The sequence below is a fragment of the Argiope bruennichi genome, chromosome 1 (assembly GCF_947563725.1).
Source record: "Argiope bruennichi chromosome 1, qqArgBrue1.1, whole genome shotgun sequence".
Taxonomy (NCBI): Eukaryota; Metazoa; Arthropoda; class Arachnida; order Araneae; family Araneidae; genus Argiope; species Argiope bruennichi.
In genome coordinates, this window is record NC_079151.1 from 68128634 (window position 1) to 68146339 (window position 17706).

At 25.3% G+C, this 17706-nt stretch overlaps 1 protein-coding gene across 1 annotated transcript in view; it reads right to left on the minus strand.

Moving 5' to 3' along the window:
* Positions 1-311: 311 nt before the first annotated feature.
* The window catches only part of LOC129965303 (voltage-dependent calcium channel subunit alpha-2/delta-1-like), a 43470-nt gene continuing 26075 nt past the window's right edge, over positions 312-17706 (minus strand). The window contains exons 23-38 of the mRNA XM_056079170.1: positions 15941-15989; positions 13091-13179; positions 12918-13011; positions 12764-12826; positions 12053-12156; positions 10943-11038; positions 9808-9902; positions 8812-8886; positions 8611-8681; positions 7702-7780; positions 7483-7541; positions 6229-6255; positions 5936-6091; positions 3642-3763; positions 3195-3277; positions 312-950 (exon numbers count right to left, since the gene is read on the minus strand). Of these exons, the coding sequence (XP_055935145.1) occupies positions 816-950; positions 3195-3277; positions 3642-3763; positions 5936-6091; positions 6229-6255; positions 7483-7541; positions 7702-7780; positions 8611-8681; positions 8812-8886; positions 9808-9902; positions 10943-11038; positions 12053-12156; positions 12764-12826; positions 12918-13011; positions 13091-13179; positions 15941-15989 (1397 nt within the window). The 3' untranslated portion in view covers positions 312-815. The remainder of the gene's footprint in view (positions 951-3194; positions 3278-3641; positions 3764-5935; positions 6092-6228; positions 6256-7482; positions 7542-7701; positions 7781-8610; positions 8682-8811; positions 8887-9807; positions 9903-10942; positions 11039-12052; positions 12157-12763; positions 12827-12917; positions 13012-13090; positions 13180-15940; positions 15990-17706) is intronic.

The window sequence follows — 17706 nt, forward strand, 5'->3', positions numbered from 1 at the left end:
TAAACAGAAATTCCAAAAGCAAAATTGATGGAATGAATTAATTATTTGAATTGATAAAACTGAGTTTCTAAACATAAAGTACAAAAGAAAAAAAATCAATGCAGTTGAAAAGTTTGAAAGTAATAATAATTTTTTTTTAAGTCTGTAACACTTCTTTTTACACATTTTAAACATTCTTAAATAAAATTTTCACAAAAACTAGAAAAAACATCACTGATGGAAAAAAAAATCCTTCCTTCAATCTTAGAAATCTTAAATAATTTTTTTTTATAGAAAAATCTTATACTGAACATGATATTCCTTAAGAAATTAACAAACTGTTTTCTTTTTCAAAGATAATTAGAATGTTTTTTATATTCCAAAAGATCGTTTAATTGCTAATAATATTTTCCTGCAATGTTTCTAGAAAAGATTATAAATTAATATTAATGTTACAACTATAAGCCCGTAAACCATACATTTCTTTACATTATTTCATGAAAAAAATTGCCATCACAACTATGGTTACAACAAATTCATTTTTTTCATCATCTAGATTGTCCAAGATGAATATCAATTATTCACTATTCAGCAGGTTTTCCATGTGAGAAAATTCGAGGAAACTCTGTGTCACAAGAAACCCTGCAAATCATATAAGAAATCAATTAATACTGTATCCTATTTGGGTCCAAATTTGGAGCCACATCAGAAATCAGTTTCACTTTGATAAGGAGATTGTTTTGGTGCACACTATGTACATCATTACAAATATATGATCTTGCTCCAAGGAATTCATTCGTGAGATGTATTTCAAATTGTAGAGAAAATTCCTAATTTCATGGCTGTGCAAACAAATTACCATCATCAACATGTATCATTTTTGTTACAATCATCAAGCACAGCAATTCAATGATAAGAGCTAAGTGAGGTAAAGCCAAAGATCCAACTGCTCCACACTCAGAATTATTTTCCTAGAAGGGGAAAAAAAAAAAAAAAAAAAAAAAAAAGGAAATTAGAATGAATGAAGAGGAGAATTCAGGATAATTTTAGATTGATGAAACATGGAGAATAACAACAATGAAATATAGATAATAATAAAAAAACATAACAGATTAATTTAACTAAAAGTAAGCAATTGCTAATTTTACATTCCATGAAATAGTCAAGGTTTCTTGAATTTTGATTATATTCATGACAGGACACAAGAAATATTTGTGGAAGGAAGAGCAGAGTGTTAAATCTAATATTTTTTTTAACTAAACTAAACTAATTATTTCTTTTAACAAAACAATTTCTTTATTAAAATTCCTTTCTAATGTGGAAGAATTTACCGATGCATCCAGAAAATATCGTAATAATGTTCCAAAAGCAAGAATAAAATGAGGGTATTATATTCTAGTTAAAGGTAAAGAGAAATTCATTAGTACAAAAATATTACAAACTAGGCAAACTTTATGTAAAAGGGAAAATAGGAAAGGAAAGGGAAAAAAAGTATTTATTTTCTTTTCCATTGAGTCAAAAGTAATAATAAAAATACATATTTAATAATTTTCACAATCACAACCTTTTTACTTTCTTGTATAATTAGTATAGAGAAAAAATTGTAATTACCAAAAAATTCGAACTCAAGATTTTGACAAATCTCCACATATTAGACCTCCCTCAGTTTTAAAAACCCATTTTTAGAAAATGTTTGTCTGTTTGTCTATGACAAACATAACTTACAAATGATTTCAGATAGATGGTTGGAATTTTGTATACAGTTTATACATCAAATTTGCAATTTCTATCAAAATTTGTGTACAATCTGTACAGAGGAAGACTGACTATACGAATATAAGTAAATAAGACAATTAGAAAATGAAGAGAGTAAGATAGATAAAATTCGGTACACAGATTTAACATCAATAGTGTACATCACTGGCCAAATTTTGAGCCAAATCCAACTACCGTTTGACTGTACTTTCAGAAATGTGTAAACATGGTAATTAACATATCAAATTTGGTATGGGATTTTGTAATTACACGGGCAGATATGTGTCAAATTTTTGTTTCAATAAGTTGAGGAAAATGTGAATAAAATACATTTTAATTTTTGGATGCTATTAAGGTATGCCTGGGATTAATTGCCAAATAAGACAAAGAATAATACAATAGATTCAGTAAATCATTAAATTCATCTCAAAAGTTAATGTTACATAATTACTGTATGTCAATACCATGTAAGGCGTTTTCTGGTATGACAAGTTTATTAGAAAGTAATTAAAAAAGTTTTGGGAGGTCATTCCCATTGGTTAATAGTGCCAGTTTTTATTATTTTTTATACAAAGCAAAAAATACATAAAATTTCCTCTATGATAAATAAAATGACTAATCTATGCAAAATATGAGATACATCTCATTATTCTATTTTTAATAATATTAAAAATAGAATAATACACAAATTAATATTTAAAACAGATTCTTTATCTATAGAAGTTCATAGAATATTACTTTGTGATCGAAAATGGTCGCATCAGATATGTTACAATACCTTCACAGAATTTGTGAAAATTATCAAATATAAATAAATACATCAATATTATAAAAAAGCAATTAGAATGGTACTATGAGATCAATAAACAAATAATTTTATTCATTAAAGAAATATTTCTTTCAGCAAAATAGTTTTAAATCTGCGAGACAAAAAAGAAAAAAAAAAAAAAAAAGAAAATGTGTACAATATTGAAAGGGAAATCTACAATTGAATTTAGATACAAATAACAGAAGCAATAATTCAATAGCATTATTATACAAATAATACTAACCTGGCAGTTCACAAAAACCTTTCTAATATCTGATTAATCAAAAAACTCTTTTTTTTTTGTAAAACAGCAAAAAACTTTGGAATAAGTAGAAGGGGAGGGGGAAGGTGGAACCCACAGGTAGATTATATTATCTGGGGATGTTTCTATCATGCAACCATACTTCTTTCTACTTTGAGTATTTAATTTAAGAATTTATAAAAATACAGTTTTATCAATACTAATATTAAATAAAAACATATATTATATATATATATATATATTATTACAACTAACAATTTGAAGCTTACAGTGATCAGGTCAATAAAATAATAAAGTTCTAAGAAGCAACTAATAGCAATGATGACTTGAAATTGTACTTATTACAATTTTCAAATTCATGCATGAAAAAGTTCCAACCCCAATACTTACATCTTCACTATAAGCATAGCACCTATCTGGTCTCCTTCTGTATCTTAATGGACGATTACAAACACTACCTTCTGTTTCTTTCACTGAAAATACAAGTTTAAAAAATTCAGCCTTTCACACCAAAATTTAAAAGTAAATAAATTTTATAAAATTATAAAATAAAAAAAAAATATTTTGAAAATAATATCTGCTTATATTTAATAAAAGTCTGAATGTCAAAACATTCTTCAATATAAAAAATGAATTAATTATTATTAATTATACATTGCTCAAGACTATTAATGTTTAAAATATATAGCAAAAATAAAAATAATTATATTTATTTTAGCTCCAGCTTTCAAATTTATTTTAGAAATCCAAATAAAGAGCAATCAATTCTCTGTTGAATCATTTTCTTACTTTTTTTAAAAAAAATCACTATAATACAAGGATAATGTTTAAACCTACATTCTTCTTTTTCTTGCAATAAAGGAGGAACAGGATCACACGTAGAGGACCTGTATACACAAGGTTTCTCAGTCACCAAAAGCAAGGCATTCATCTGTCCCACTTTTGCAAGTGAATAATGCCTAAAGAAAAAAAGTAAGAATTTTTTTTCATTTTTAATGTTATTACATATTTATATGAATAATATAATTTTAAGATTAAAATAAGATCATAACAATGAGAATTTATCATTTAAAATGACAAAAACCAAATGGATTGATATATGATCATTCTAAATGAAGAATATTCTCTTTTAATATAATATGAAGAGACAGAAAAAATTAAATTGAAGCTACTGTAATTTCATTGCTTCTTTTTTTTAATATGATGTAGAAGTTAGTTGAATAGTTATGCCATTTTTATAAATAGCTATGAGCAATTGACAGAAACCAGTATTAGTTTGAGCTATTTCTATGCAAAATAGAATAAAGTATAAATATAGAACCATGAAAAAAACTCTAATTAATCACTGTAATTGCCCTTAAATATCCAAATATGCACAATAATTAAAAATGGTGCAAAACATAAACAAGAGCTGCTAAATTTTATTTTGAATGAAGAACAAAAAAAAAAATGATCATTGAAATTAACAGAGGGAATGAAAAAACAAATAAACATAATATCAAAAAGCATAAAAAATTTTTTAGCTGATTCACTAATTTCAGACCATTTAAAACAATTATTTTTTGAACTAAATAGTCAAATTAGATTAAATTCTTAGTTCAAGTTCTAAAAAGTTTAAATATATAATCAGAATGGATACATTTTTTTTATAGCTGCAACACAGAATAAAATAATAATGAACTAATCATGAATAAAAAGTGGCAAAATGATATTGTCCAACAAATTTAGTTGAAATAAATTAACAATGAATCACAGTGATGTATAGGGTTAAAAAGCTACAATCAGTGAGAGATAAAAGGCCAAAGACTTCAAATATATTTATTTATTCTTTTTATAAAAATACTTTAACAGATCAAGTTATTCCAGAAAGAAGTAAAATTCATTTCCTATAAAATAAATGTAAGTCTTGTTCCGATAAAGTGATCTTTAATCAGTTCCCAAACACTAAACACATTCTGCTCAAGAAAGAAGAGGTTTTCTTTTTAATTATTTGTATTAATTATTCGTTTTCACTGATTGGAGGAAAAAAAATATCCATGCATAAAAGCATTATTTCAATGTTTAGAGTGAATAAGATATTTTATTATCATCTATATAACTAGCACATTTCCAGAGAATAATAGCATGTTAAAAATGGGGTATCAATCATACTTCATTTCTATCTGTTACTTCCTAGCACTTTTGTTAAACATTTATTATGGGTCATTTAATACAACTCTTTTACACTGTCCAATCTTTTTTTTTTTCTTTTTCTTTTCAATGTTAATCAGCCGTCCTCATCATAAAAATACATGATGGAAAAAATTAACTATAACCTTTTTCCATATGCATTTAAAAAAATTATGCTAAGCAATAAATTAATTTACTTTTGAAAATTATTTCTTATTGAAAGTTAGAATGCTGAAAACAATAGCAATTTATTATCCATAGCAATTTTTTTAACAAAAATTTCATTTGCATTTTCTATCACAGAATGACTGAAGATCTTTTGATACTATATTATATTTATAGCAGTTCAAAGTTTCATAATTATCAACATAGATTAAATAAATTAATTATAAATTCAGATGATAAGGAGAAAGTTATAAAAAATTAAAATTAATAAAAATATAGCTACAATATTTAAATATAACTACAATTCAATAATATTTTAAAATTTTAAATTATTATTGAATTGTAAATCCAGATGTGTATACATGGGTTTTGATTCTAGTGGCTAAAGGAAAATCTAGTACTATAAGCTGAATTTGCTCCTGGCTAAAATAATTACTCAAATGAGTTTGAAATCAACCATTCAATACAAACAAATATATCACAATGAAAAATCAAAATAAGCAACAAAATAGTAGAAAAGAAAAAAAATTAATGCTATGGCAAACCACTCAAATAATAATCAATGTAAACAGACTCATAATGTGAATCTAATTATTTGCAACATGTTTTCCAGCTTTCAGTTTCAATTTATTTTTATAAATCACCATACTTAACAGCTAAAATTTTAACTATACAGTTTAATTTTATAATTTTGTTTATTCTCTACATTCAGAAAAGCAGGAAGAAGCGTAGTTATAAACATGTAAGTGTATTATAATTGTAACTTCTAGAGATTAATAACTAAGAAAGGTGTTTACCTTGTGCAATTACTACAAAATATTTCACCATTGTAGCTCCTACCCCATCTACCCCAATAGTATTGAGCTTCATGCGTGTTACAAGTAGTCTCGTTAGAAAGCTCATAAAACTCTGGCAATGCTTCAGATTTGGGGAGTTTTAGGAAAGAAAACAAACTGAAAGAAAATTAATGCATAAATCAAATTGTAAAATATCAATACTAAAATCGTTTATTAGCATATTACATAATATAATAGCCATTATATTATTTTAGGCTAGAAAGAGTAGAGTTCAAAAATCTTAGACCACTTACCTCAAAAACCAAAACTTTAAATATGACCTGTAAATATAAGAAAAGATTAAAAAAAAACACATCTACAATAATAAGTGCACGTAAAACTCTAATCAAATCATTATTTAATTCCAAATTCATGAGAGACTTTCCTATGTCTTATTTAAATAGATCAAGAATATATATATATAAAAAATCAGATTGCTACTAAAATAAAAGTTGTCAGTGAAATAATCACCATTTCATAATATTGATAATTTAAATTCATTAAGATATAAAGGTCATAAGCTCTTCAAAAGTAAGCAGATTTATGAGATTTAATTTGAAAATCAGATGCAAATACTAAAACATTTTTAATACACCATTATTATTCAGAACAGTCAACTAATGTATAAAAATATAATTAGTCGAAAATTTATGTAAAGTTTTTCTCAAGTTTCTCTAAAGAAAAGTGAATATTTATACTACCAATCAATGAATATATAATAAAAGGGAGCATAAGATGCTATTGCCCAATACTGCAGCTGTCAAACACATTATTTTTGATATACCTTATTATTAACATAAATTATTCAATAGATTGTCCCTTCAGAAAAGGACAATGAATATATCTTGTCAAATAAAGAGAATAATTAAATTACAATATTTTTCATAAATTTCTCACACTTTTCTTTAAAGGGAAAAAAAAAAAAAAATGCAATTTTTACAAACATGGAATTTAATTCAAAACTTAGTGAAAGTGATAAGCAATTATTATCTGTATATTAGATCAAAAGTAGATAAAATTTTTAGAAATTTCAATTTTAAATACATTTTTTATAGAACTTAATATCGTTTAAAATATAAGATTTCATCTGCATTTTAGAAACTTCTACTTATTTTATTAATGATGCACTAAACTCAATGGCAAGAAACATGCAAAGGACAAACAGATTCCTTAGAGTGAATACTGCCACTCAATAATTTGGGCAACAAATGTATGCATTTTAAAATTAAAAAAAAATTTCTGTGCTCTAATTTATAGGCCAAAAGATTTCATTTATGATAGCATGCCAAATTTGCCTTTTAAAAAAATGGCTAGCTAAACAGATATGAATGGATCAGAAATAAATCCATGAGCTACTACATATATATTTACTACATATTAATCTTTAAACAAAAGAAGAAAAAAAAAGCAATGATAAATATGATACATTTTCCCAAAAATAATTAATAAAAAACAATTATATTTAGCATCATTTTTTTATCTTTGGTCCAATAAAAAAAATATCTTACCAAGCTGCATAATCAAACAGCCATCCAATCTTCAAGGCAGATATAGTGGAATGGAATGGCTAGTAAAAAGAGAGAGAGAGGAAAAAAATAAATAAAGAAATATAAAAAAATTGTAAATAGGATGCATCTAACATTATAATAAGAAACTGGTTTCCATTTTAAATAAATAATCAAATGTCAAATACAATAATAATAAAAATAACAATGAGGTTCACTGACTATAGCAGAGGTCCTGAATGCAGAGCTAACTTTCTTCTCCTTCTTCTTACAACGATCTTCAAAATTGAAATCTTCATTTCTGTGGATAAAATAAATGCAACTGAGCTGGATATAAGAATAAGTTTAAAAATTAATATATAACCAAAAAGCTTAATTTTTTTTGTTTATTATAGAAAAAAAAATTATTATGGTATACTGGGTTTCCACTATAATCAGGGCAAAACAACTAAATTCTAAAATGTTAGAAATTAGCAAATATTTCCAAACAGCGAAATGATTTAAAGGATGTAAGGAATCATATTTTATATTATTTGAATCAATAGATGTATTGTTAAAACATTACAAAATTTAATTTTTTGTGCTTTTCTCAATCATTTAGTTATATTTAGCAAAATATTTTTAACACACTATTATCTTAAACAAAGAAAAAAAGAGTGCACACTTTTTAAATCTGACCACATTATAAACTTCATTATTTTAAACCAATATGATTTCAAATCATTTTAATGGCTTCTTTGAGAAATATTTCCCAATGAACCAGTGGTTCTTACTTGAGATGATCATTAAGCATGATAAATAATGCAATTCAAAGTGTTAAAATTTGGTCAGTTTTAGTCGTAGAAGAATAGAACTTTTCTCTTTTTCCAAGAGTTGATGTATCAATAATAATTTTCTAAATATAACTAATAGAATGTAGGAATTCTACGATAATTTAGATTTAATAATTTTTTCAGTAGCACATTTATTGGCCCAAAAAATGTAAAATATAACTCATTTCCTTATTTAAAACATTTTACCAGTAAATAGTATATATTTATCTCTAATGTTATAAAAGGTATTTATCAAACCATAATTACAGGAGGCATTCTATATAATAGATAACTATGAAGGTATTGAGAAAAGATATACCTGACGTATATCTGTTTATCATATAACTCAGCCATAATTTCCGAATCAACATAACCAAGAAACTTTCCAAGCTAAAAATATAGAAAAAATATATTATTTAAAATTAAAAAAAAAAATGTTTTAAGTGCAAAAAAATACAAAAGATTTCAATACCAAAATAGCACTACCATTTTTATTTAGTAATAAGAAATAAATACTGACCACAGCAGAGAGATCTGGCTGGTTAGTTGAAATAATAAATCCTCCATCGTCTATCAGATAACAGACAATATAATCCTACAAAAATACATATTGTAAGCCAAGAGCTATACTTTCAATTCACAAAATTTTATTCAATCTTTTGAAAGCAATTAACAAATATATTTTACTTCAAAAGATTGCATTTATTTATTCACTTATATCCAACACTATATCATGCAGTAACTCCCTGCTGGGCATAGAATTGCAATTTGCAATTTTGCACATACATATTATCTTAATTGCTTCCATTTCATTTGCCTAATTATAGAATTTTATTCACACGAAACATGCTGCATAGCATTAATCATGTTACCATAATGTTTTCACATATATAATGTGTGAAAAAAATTAATGACAAAAGATTTTTGAAGTCGCAGAGTTAATCAAGAATGACAAATAAACAATAGGATGATCTTGTAACACCAGCCAATAATGAAGAAGATAAAGCTCCTTTAAATTTACAAGTTACATGAAATGTAAAAAGAGGCACAAGAACAAGAGGACATTTTCTGCGTTGCATTGAAAAGCTCTGAATTCTATACAATGAAGATTTTAAAAAATTGAATCTGTCATGGTAACAAGTTTCTCAAAGTTTAAAAATATATAATTGTATCATATATCTAATTAAACTTACTTCAATAAATAGTTATTTCATTTTCTCCCTTTTCATGTATAGCAACATTTAAGTTGTTTGTATTGTACTTTTAAAATTTAAACTCTACTTAAGATATTTTTTCCACAATACGTCAACTTTGCACATTGTGATTTTACTGTGAATCAATGAGAATTGAAGATAAAATCCCTGTTTACTGGAAGAGATTATTATATGAAAAAAAAAAAAAAACTAACTGCAATTAATTTTTTTTCTCATAAATGTAACATAAAACTTCAGCAAAGAAATAACTGAATTAAGATTTAAATAACTAAAGGTATTCTACAATCTATAAAGTAACCTACTGATTCAGAACAGCTGAGTGGTACTTTTCCAGGAGCAGAGGGAGTTGAAAGGAGATAGGGTTGAAGCCACAAAGGATCCACCATGACACCAACAACTAATAGCAAAACAAGTCAAGTAAATTATGGTTCTTTATGATGAGAAAATATTTTAATAAATAATTACAAAACAAACTTATGAGCAGTACAAAATATTACAAACTATAATTTTATCCTGATTATACTGAAAGAATTTTAAGAAATGAATTAATTTGATTTTTCTTTTCAATTTTAAATGTAAAGTAGAATATCAGTTAAAAATGGATTTTTTGCATCACCAAAACTTTATATGTGAATATAAGCATTTATAAAACCTACAAACTTTTCTAAAAAGAAAGGGTGATAATATAAACTCATATATGTGCACAAAAAAGTGGGGAGTGAGTGGGATGGCAAACTATATTACAGAAGGGCACATATTGTTTATAATGAGATTAGGAATTAAAAAATATTATTCTATATATAAAACATGAATCAAATAAAGAAAGAGTAAATAACGCAGAAATATATGCTTAGATGCAATGAAGTTTATAATAAAGATAATAAATTAAAAATGTTCATGTCTGATAAGAAACAGAATTAGTTTAAATTACCACAAATCAATACTTAAGATTTCCTAGGGAAAGAGAGACAGAGGGAAGGAATAAACCAAAAGCTACTCTTATACTAAATCTGTGCTTTTGAAACTTAAAAAAAAAAAAAAAAAAAAAAACATTATATGCAAGTTAATATAATAACAACTGTTATAATAGAATATTTTAAAGCACATGATAAATATTGAATTACCTTGTAATGATTGTTACATAAAAGTGATTGCAGGATACATATTAAAATGCTAAAAATGTTTTATGAGAGAATGTCATTTTCAATACAATTAGGAGAATGGACCAAAACAAAATTTAATTGTTGAAACATATATACTGTTATTTCATTCATTAACAAGAAATAGAGAATTTTTTTAAAATTAACATTCTAATTTTTTTTATTATATATGTTACATACATGCTTATTGATCAATAATGAGAATGGTACTTGGCTGTTAAATAAGAAGTGTTCATTTTCAAAGATAATTTTAAAAAAAGCAAATTTAATACATTACCAGCAGGTTTGTAGGTAATGCCACTGCGGGCAAAAGATATAGTTTTAACAATAGTAATAACAGGGTCACTTTCACTTTGGTTTGTAACAGGATTATCTAGAGGAAAAATATTCATTATTTATTCACTTCTAAAAATAACATTAAAATTGAATTCTAATAAGGAAAAAAAAAAAAAATGGTAAAAAAGTTTTTAAAATTAAAAATATTTTTAAATGATGGATATTTTTAAACCTTTTATGAAATAAAAAAAAATATATATTTAAAAATACAACAGTTTTACACTGAACATTATTTTGAAAAATAATTCAAATTTTCAAACACAGATTGCAGCTAAATATGCCTACCAATATGTGCATAATTTAACATTATTTTAAAAGCTTTAAAATTGATGTTTAATATTGAACATCAAATTTTGAAACAGGTAAAACGCTGGTAAAAATAAAAGGTAGTATTTAAAGCAAGGACATGAAATTAAATTATATTAGCTCTTCCACAAATTTCTCTATTTTATTTTAAGAGTAAATAATTCATTCATAAAAAATCTGCCACATTTAGACATGTACATTTAGGAAAAATGCTGCCATTTGAACTTCCAAGTTTCAAATATTATACAGGAATATGCACTTGAAATATCGTATTTAAAAAGCAGACAATGGTATATATTAATCCAACTAAATAATTAAATACCTATTAGAATACAAATTTTCTTATTCATTACACAAGCATTAATTTACATACTTATTTTCATTTTTTTTAAAACATTTTCTCTTTAGTAAAAGAAAAAAAATTACATATTATCAAATAATAAGAATCACCTATGTGACCTTGTATGACATTTTCTGAAAATATGCTATGATGAATAAAAACCTACAATTAAGATATGATTAGGTAAACATTTTAATAACAATCAAGTAAGAATTTTAAAACAAAATAATGACTATTTGATTTCAAAACCACATCTTAAAAATAGATAATTAAAACACAAGATAAAAAAATACTATATATATATATACAAGTATTTTATATATACATATACAATAAGATAAAAATATTATATATATATATACAATATTATACAAGATAAAAAAGTATTATATAAAAGTATCTTACAGTCATTTTTTGGAGGTATAAATGCATAATCATCCCCATAAAATGCTCTTTGAAATAGGATTGATCTGGACGGATTAGTATGTCCATCAAGTTGATGAGCTTCACTATAAATAATTGGAAATGAAATTATTTATCATATATTTAATAATTTAGAAATAGTGTGAAAGAAATTAAAAATACAGTAGACTCCCGATTATCCGAGGGCGGGTTATCCGCGCCTGCCGCACTAAGTTTTTTTTTTTTTTTTTTTGCTTCCATGCAAAGAGAAAATGCTTCCAAATCAAGAAGCAAACACAAATGACTGATTTCTTAAAAAAGGTGTAGTTTTACATTTATGCTTTTGTAATTACATAATGCATTACAGTATTAAAACAGAACATATGTATTAATTTTCCTGTGTATCCTTGTCGCCTCTCGTAAGTACAAAGCACTTTTCTGTTTTCATTAGCAAAATGCATTTTAGGTTAGTTTTGAGTGATATACTAAAATATTAAGCGTTAGTTAAACATTTCCTGCTGTTTATTTTACGCTTTATTGTACATAAAACGATTTTTCAAAGTTGGAATGACTGTTTTCTCTTTTGCTACACCTGTTTTTAGCTTTTTTCGGATTATCCGCGATTTTTGTTATCCGCGGCGGCCGCGCCACCCAATTCCGCGGATAATCGGGAGTGTACTGTATCACAATTTTAAATATTGTTACATTTCTTACCGAGGAGGGTATATTCTAGTTAAGCCACCTTCAGACTGAACAAAAGTAGCAATAACTCCTTCTCTAAAAGTAAAATATGATATAATTTCAAAAACTTGAAATTAATAAAGCACTGACAAATCAAGAAATTTCAATATTTCAGTTTAAACTATACCTTCTACCATCTTGTTCTTCAGACTGCCAGTAATGCATGATATCATTTGTTTTACGGATGTCCCATACAAGCCTTCTAAGTAATTGGATTTTACCTAAGAAAATTTTCAATATATGTTTAAAAAATGTTACATATCAGCAAATGTGGACAATTAAAATTTGATGTTTGCTTACATGAATCAGGATTGCTCCGTACTGTATGTGACAGATTTTTTATAATATCGGGCGTTCCAAGTTTCAGTACTTTGCCATGACAATATTTCCTGTAATAACAGTAATTTATTTAAAAAATAATTTAATAAGTGACAATGTTGAAGGTTTGAATATTTATAAATTAGATCTATAGGAATTTAAAACAATCACTAAACCAGTTCACTCCTGAAATCAAATGAATTATCATTTAAAGAATAAAGTATATAAGAAATCAAATTTAGTATAAAATTTTTCTTACACAATGTGCATAGACTAATTTTATTTTAAAAATATAATGACTGACTTTATAAGTACTTTTTCAGCACCTTTAGAGTTGAAAAAAATAAGAACCAACCTTAACATAGCATTTTTTTTTATAGAATTATGAATTTAATGAAATAAATTAAGATGGGTTTTAACTAAGTAAATGTCCAATTTTATTCAAATATAAACATGAACGGAATTACTGCATATTTTTCACCAACATTGAAACTAAGTTATTTAAAATGCCTTTTTATGCAAGTTTCGTTTGAAAAATCTTACTAATTTTATTACACTAAAGTTAGCAGTATAAGAAATAAATGGCTATACTGTTACTTCATTAACATTCCAACTGCTCAAAAAAGTTACAAACATAAGTAAACAAATCTAGAATATAAAAATTATGCTAATTTTATTAAATATATAAATAAAAGGTTATTTCTTTTTATAGATTTTTTCAAACACTTTAATTTCATTCAATTTTTTTACACAGAATTTTTTTCAACTCATTAGATTTTGTTAACAGTAAAAAGTTTTTGGCAAATCGAATAAGTGTATTAGATTTATATTCAATTTCAGCAATTTCCTCTTGCAAGAAACATTTCTTTTTCTGTTAAGAGATCAAGAAATTAGGTTTTATTTATGTCTTTGAGAACTGTTTCTTTCCCTATTTCTTTCCCTAAAAATAAGCAATATTTTGAATGGGTTGATATTACTAACATTCTCAATTCTTTAGTATTCTTTACTGAGTGGATTGTGACAGCCTGCTTTAAGTGATCATAGACTATATGTTGCGAAACATGATATTTTTCATTCAATTTTTTTTTCCAATATTTTAATTAAAGTTTAATCCTCTATTAATATAAGCTTGCTCCTGAGAAAGAATGAAAATAATTTTGAAAGATCACCATAGTTTTTTTTTTAATTTATGATTTTTAAATAAAGGATAAAAAACTCACCAAATATCATTTTCTTGATATGAAAATTATCAAAATCAAGTAAAGATGAATAAACTAGAAAATGTATAAACTCTACTAAAATGGCATATTCATAGTATTTAAAAAAAAGGGGGGGGGGGAAATGAAAGTACAACGTAGATCAAGGTTTTTTTTTTTTTTTTTTTTTTTTACTTACACTTACTAGTAATTTGCCAAAACATTTCTTATAATTTGGATTGTCAGTTGATAAAATTTACTGACAATCTATTCATTAGGCATTCCAACATTTTTAAGAATAAGCTACTGAAATCAAGTCTGAAAAGCATATAATTTTTATCAGACTTTATTTTTGAGGACTACAAACCAATAATTCTTAACTACTTATGCCTACATTATCAATTGCAGAGCAAGATACATTGCAAGAAAAATCATACTGACATTAGCAATTTACTGAAGAAATAATTTCAACACAGAAACTTTTCTTCAAAACTATAAACATTAAAAAAAAAAAAAAAATCATTGTATTACTAATTTATGCTATTAAAATGCATGAAAAAACCCCAAAAATATCAAATGCATGAAAAAACCCCAAAAATATCAAATGCATGAAAAAACCCAAAAAATACCAAATGCATTAAGCCATTTGAAAAAATGGTATGACTTAATATGCTCTGCAACACATGTGAAATCAGCTGTCTCTCCAGTACTTAAATAGCATATTCCTTAATAATAATCCCCTCTAGGGTTACAATTTTTGACCTTGGGCAAAGCTATGAATATAACAAGTACACATATTTTTAATTTCATAGCCCCAATATACTAAGAAAGAAACTGTTGTTGTTGTTCCTAATTCCAGGTGTTATAGCTGCGCTATACCACCTCCATGAAACCAAATATCTCTAAAATGTCCAAAAACAATTTGCCAAGATTTTAAGGGATTAGCGTATCCCTTAGAATCTCAAAAATCATAAAATTTAAACATTTAAGAATGTGATTGGGGGAGGCTTGATCTGCCTTGCACCACATTCAGCAAAGATCCTCTGAAGGGAAAAATTAGTATACTCGAGTAACATGGAGAAATTGATTTTGCTTTTTCTTTTCACGAAAATATAAGCACTTAAATAAAAAGCTCTTTTAAGGCTTTTATATAAAGACCATAAAAAAAAGAAGAAGGACCTTTAACGATGCCACTGATGTGACACACACACACACAAATCATCCATACATGTATTTGATGTATAAACCTCATATCTGTTAGGATTTACATATTTATCTTAACAATTTGCTAACATAGAAATTGAATTTTGGCAAATAATATATTTTCAGGTAAAGAACAGCTAGTTTTATTTATAAAATCAAATAATTCATCTTGTATAAGTGAAATATGGATTTAATGTTAGCGTCTCAAAAATAATGAATAACGACAATGTTAAGCTAAGTAAAAAATAAAGGTAAATAATAAATAAAGTAAGTAAACATTTCTATTGCACATACTGGCTCTTGAGAAGAGTATGCTTTAATGATCAAATTATTTTGAAAAAGAGTTTATATTTCTTTAGTTACATAACAGGAATTGCTTTCTTAAATTTTACAGTAGGACAGAACATAATAAAAATTTGTAACTAAAACTTACCAAGGTGCAATATGCATTCCTTTCATTTCACTTTTTGATAAATCAAATCCTAAAATGAGATGGGAAAAAACTAAATACATCATATTTTTAACAAGTAAAAAAAAGTAATCATACATATCTACTGTCTAAACTGTACCAAATAACAGCTCTTTCCAAAATCTGATCATGAATATATATATTTCAATTTAATGTATTATCATAAGTGAATGGAACAAAATAAATGAAGTCTATTAATGCAAATTTGGTAAATGACATATGGAAATTAAGAATAAAAAATTATTACAGTTATATGCTTATTAAATTTACAATATATCAAGCACATATGTGAATAATATACCTGATATGATAATATATCAAATAAATGATTTTAATATCCTACTAATAACAATAACAAATTAGAATATGTTATGATAGTTAGAATAGAATAGTTATGATATAACTTCATAAATCATTTTTATGAAGTTAACATTTCAATAAAAAATAATTAATAATAAATCAACAAACAAAAATGAAGGCATGATACACTTATAAAATATAACATATGTGAATAAAAAGCACTATTAATTTAAGTTAAGAAGGCTGGACTGTATAATTACTTCAATATGTTGGCAATGAAATAATTTTTAACAAAAAAAAAGGGGGGGGGGGCTAATGAAAATCACGTGCTTGATTTGAATACAGCAAAAACTTAGATTTCCATTATTTTCAGAACAATATTCCCATTTGTTAATATAATCTATTTCCAAGAATGAAACTGATTAAAGTATAATTACATTTTTCATGAATACAAATGATACTTTAATGTTTCATGTTTAAAGTTTATACATAATTCATTGTTCACACACTCATTTAAAAAATGTAAGACATTTCAATTATTAAAAATTACTACTTCAATTAAGAAATTCTTGAAATTACAAAAAAAGAAAAAAAAAATCATTTTTTATTTAAGTTTTGTTAATCTATGTAGATTTTGCCAGCAATGGATTTTGAAAATTGACAAATATGTTAGACATGATTGGAGCATATAGAAGGGAGGGGGAGGGGTCTTTTCATGGTTTACAGTCAAACTTTGACAGTATATATTTCATTACTGATTTTTGTTAGACAGAAATTTATTTTCTTCATGGATTCCTTTTTAATACAGAATTTTCAACAATTCAAATAACTTCATTTCATTTGCTCTATTCAATATTACAATTATTTACAAATTAGTTTTTTTTTTTTTTTTTTTTTTTTTTTTACACTGCTCCTTTATCTTAAAGATTATTTACTTATATAGTTGATATTTGATCACTGGATATTAGAAAACAAAGAATAATAAAATATAGTAATGTTCTGTTATCACTTATAGAGATGATTAGGGGAATTAAACAAATACAAAATGCAAAAGAGCATAATAAATTGTATTATATCTACTTAGACATAAACAAAAAATTAAATTATTGACAGCAAATGAATTACTCTTAAATCAGAATAAATTTGAATATCCAGGAAACGCTTTTGAAAATCACATATTATTTAAATTATTAATATCAGCATAATACTTCATATGAAAACCAACAAAGCAACTACAACTGCTGTTATACAACAAATGCTATAATATTTCAAAAATTCCTCTGCATGTGAAAATGAATGATTATTAATTTATACTGAAAAAAGCTTCGCAAGAAGGTAATTTAACTTGTAAGTTGCAAAATGTAGAAATGACTTTAGCAAATGTCCAATCTAATTTAAATCTAAAACTAATGTAAAAGACAAATGTAAAA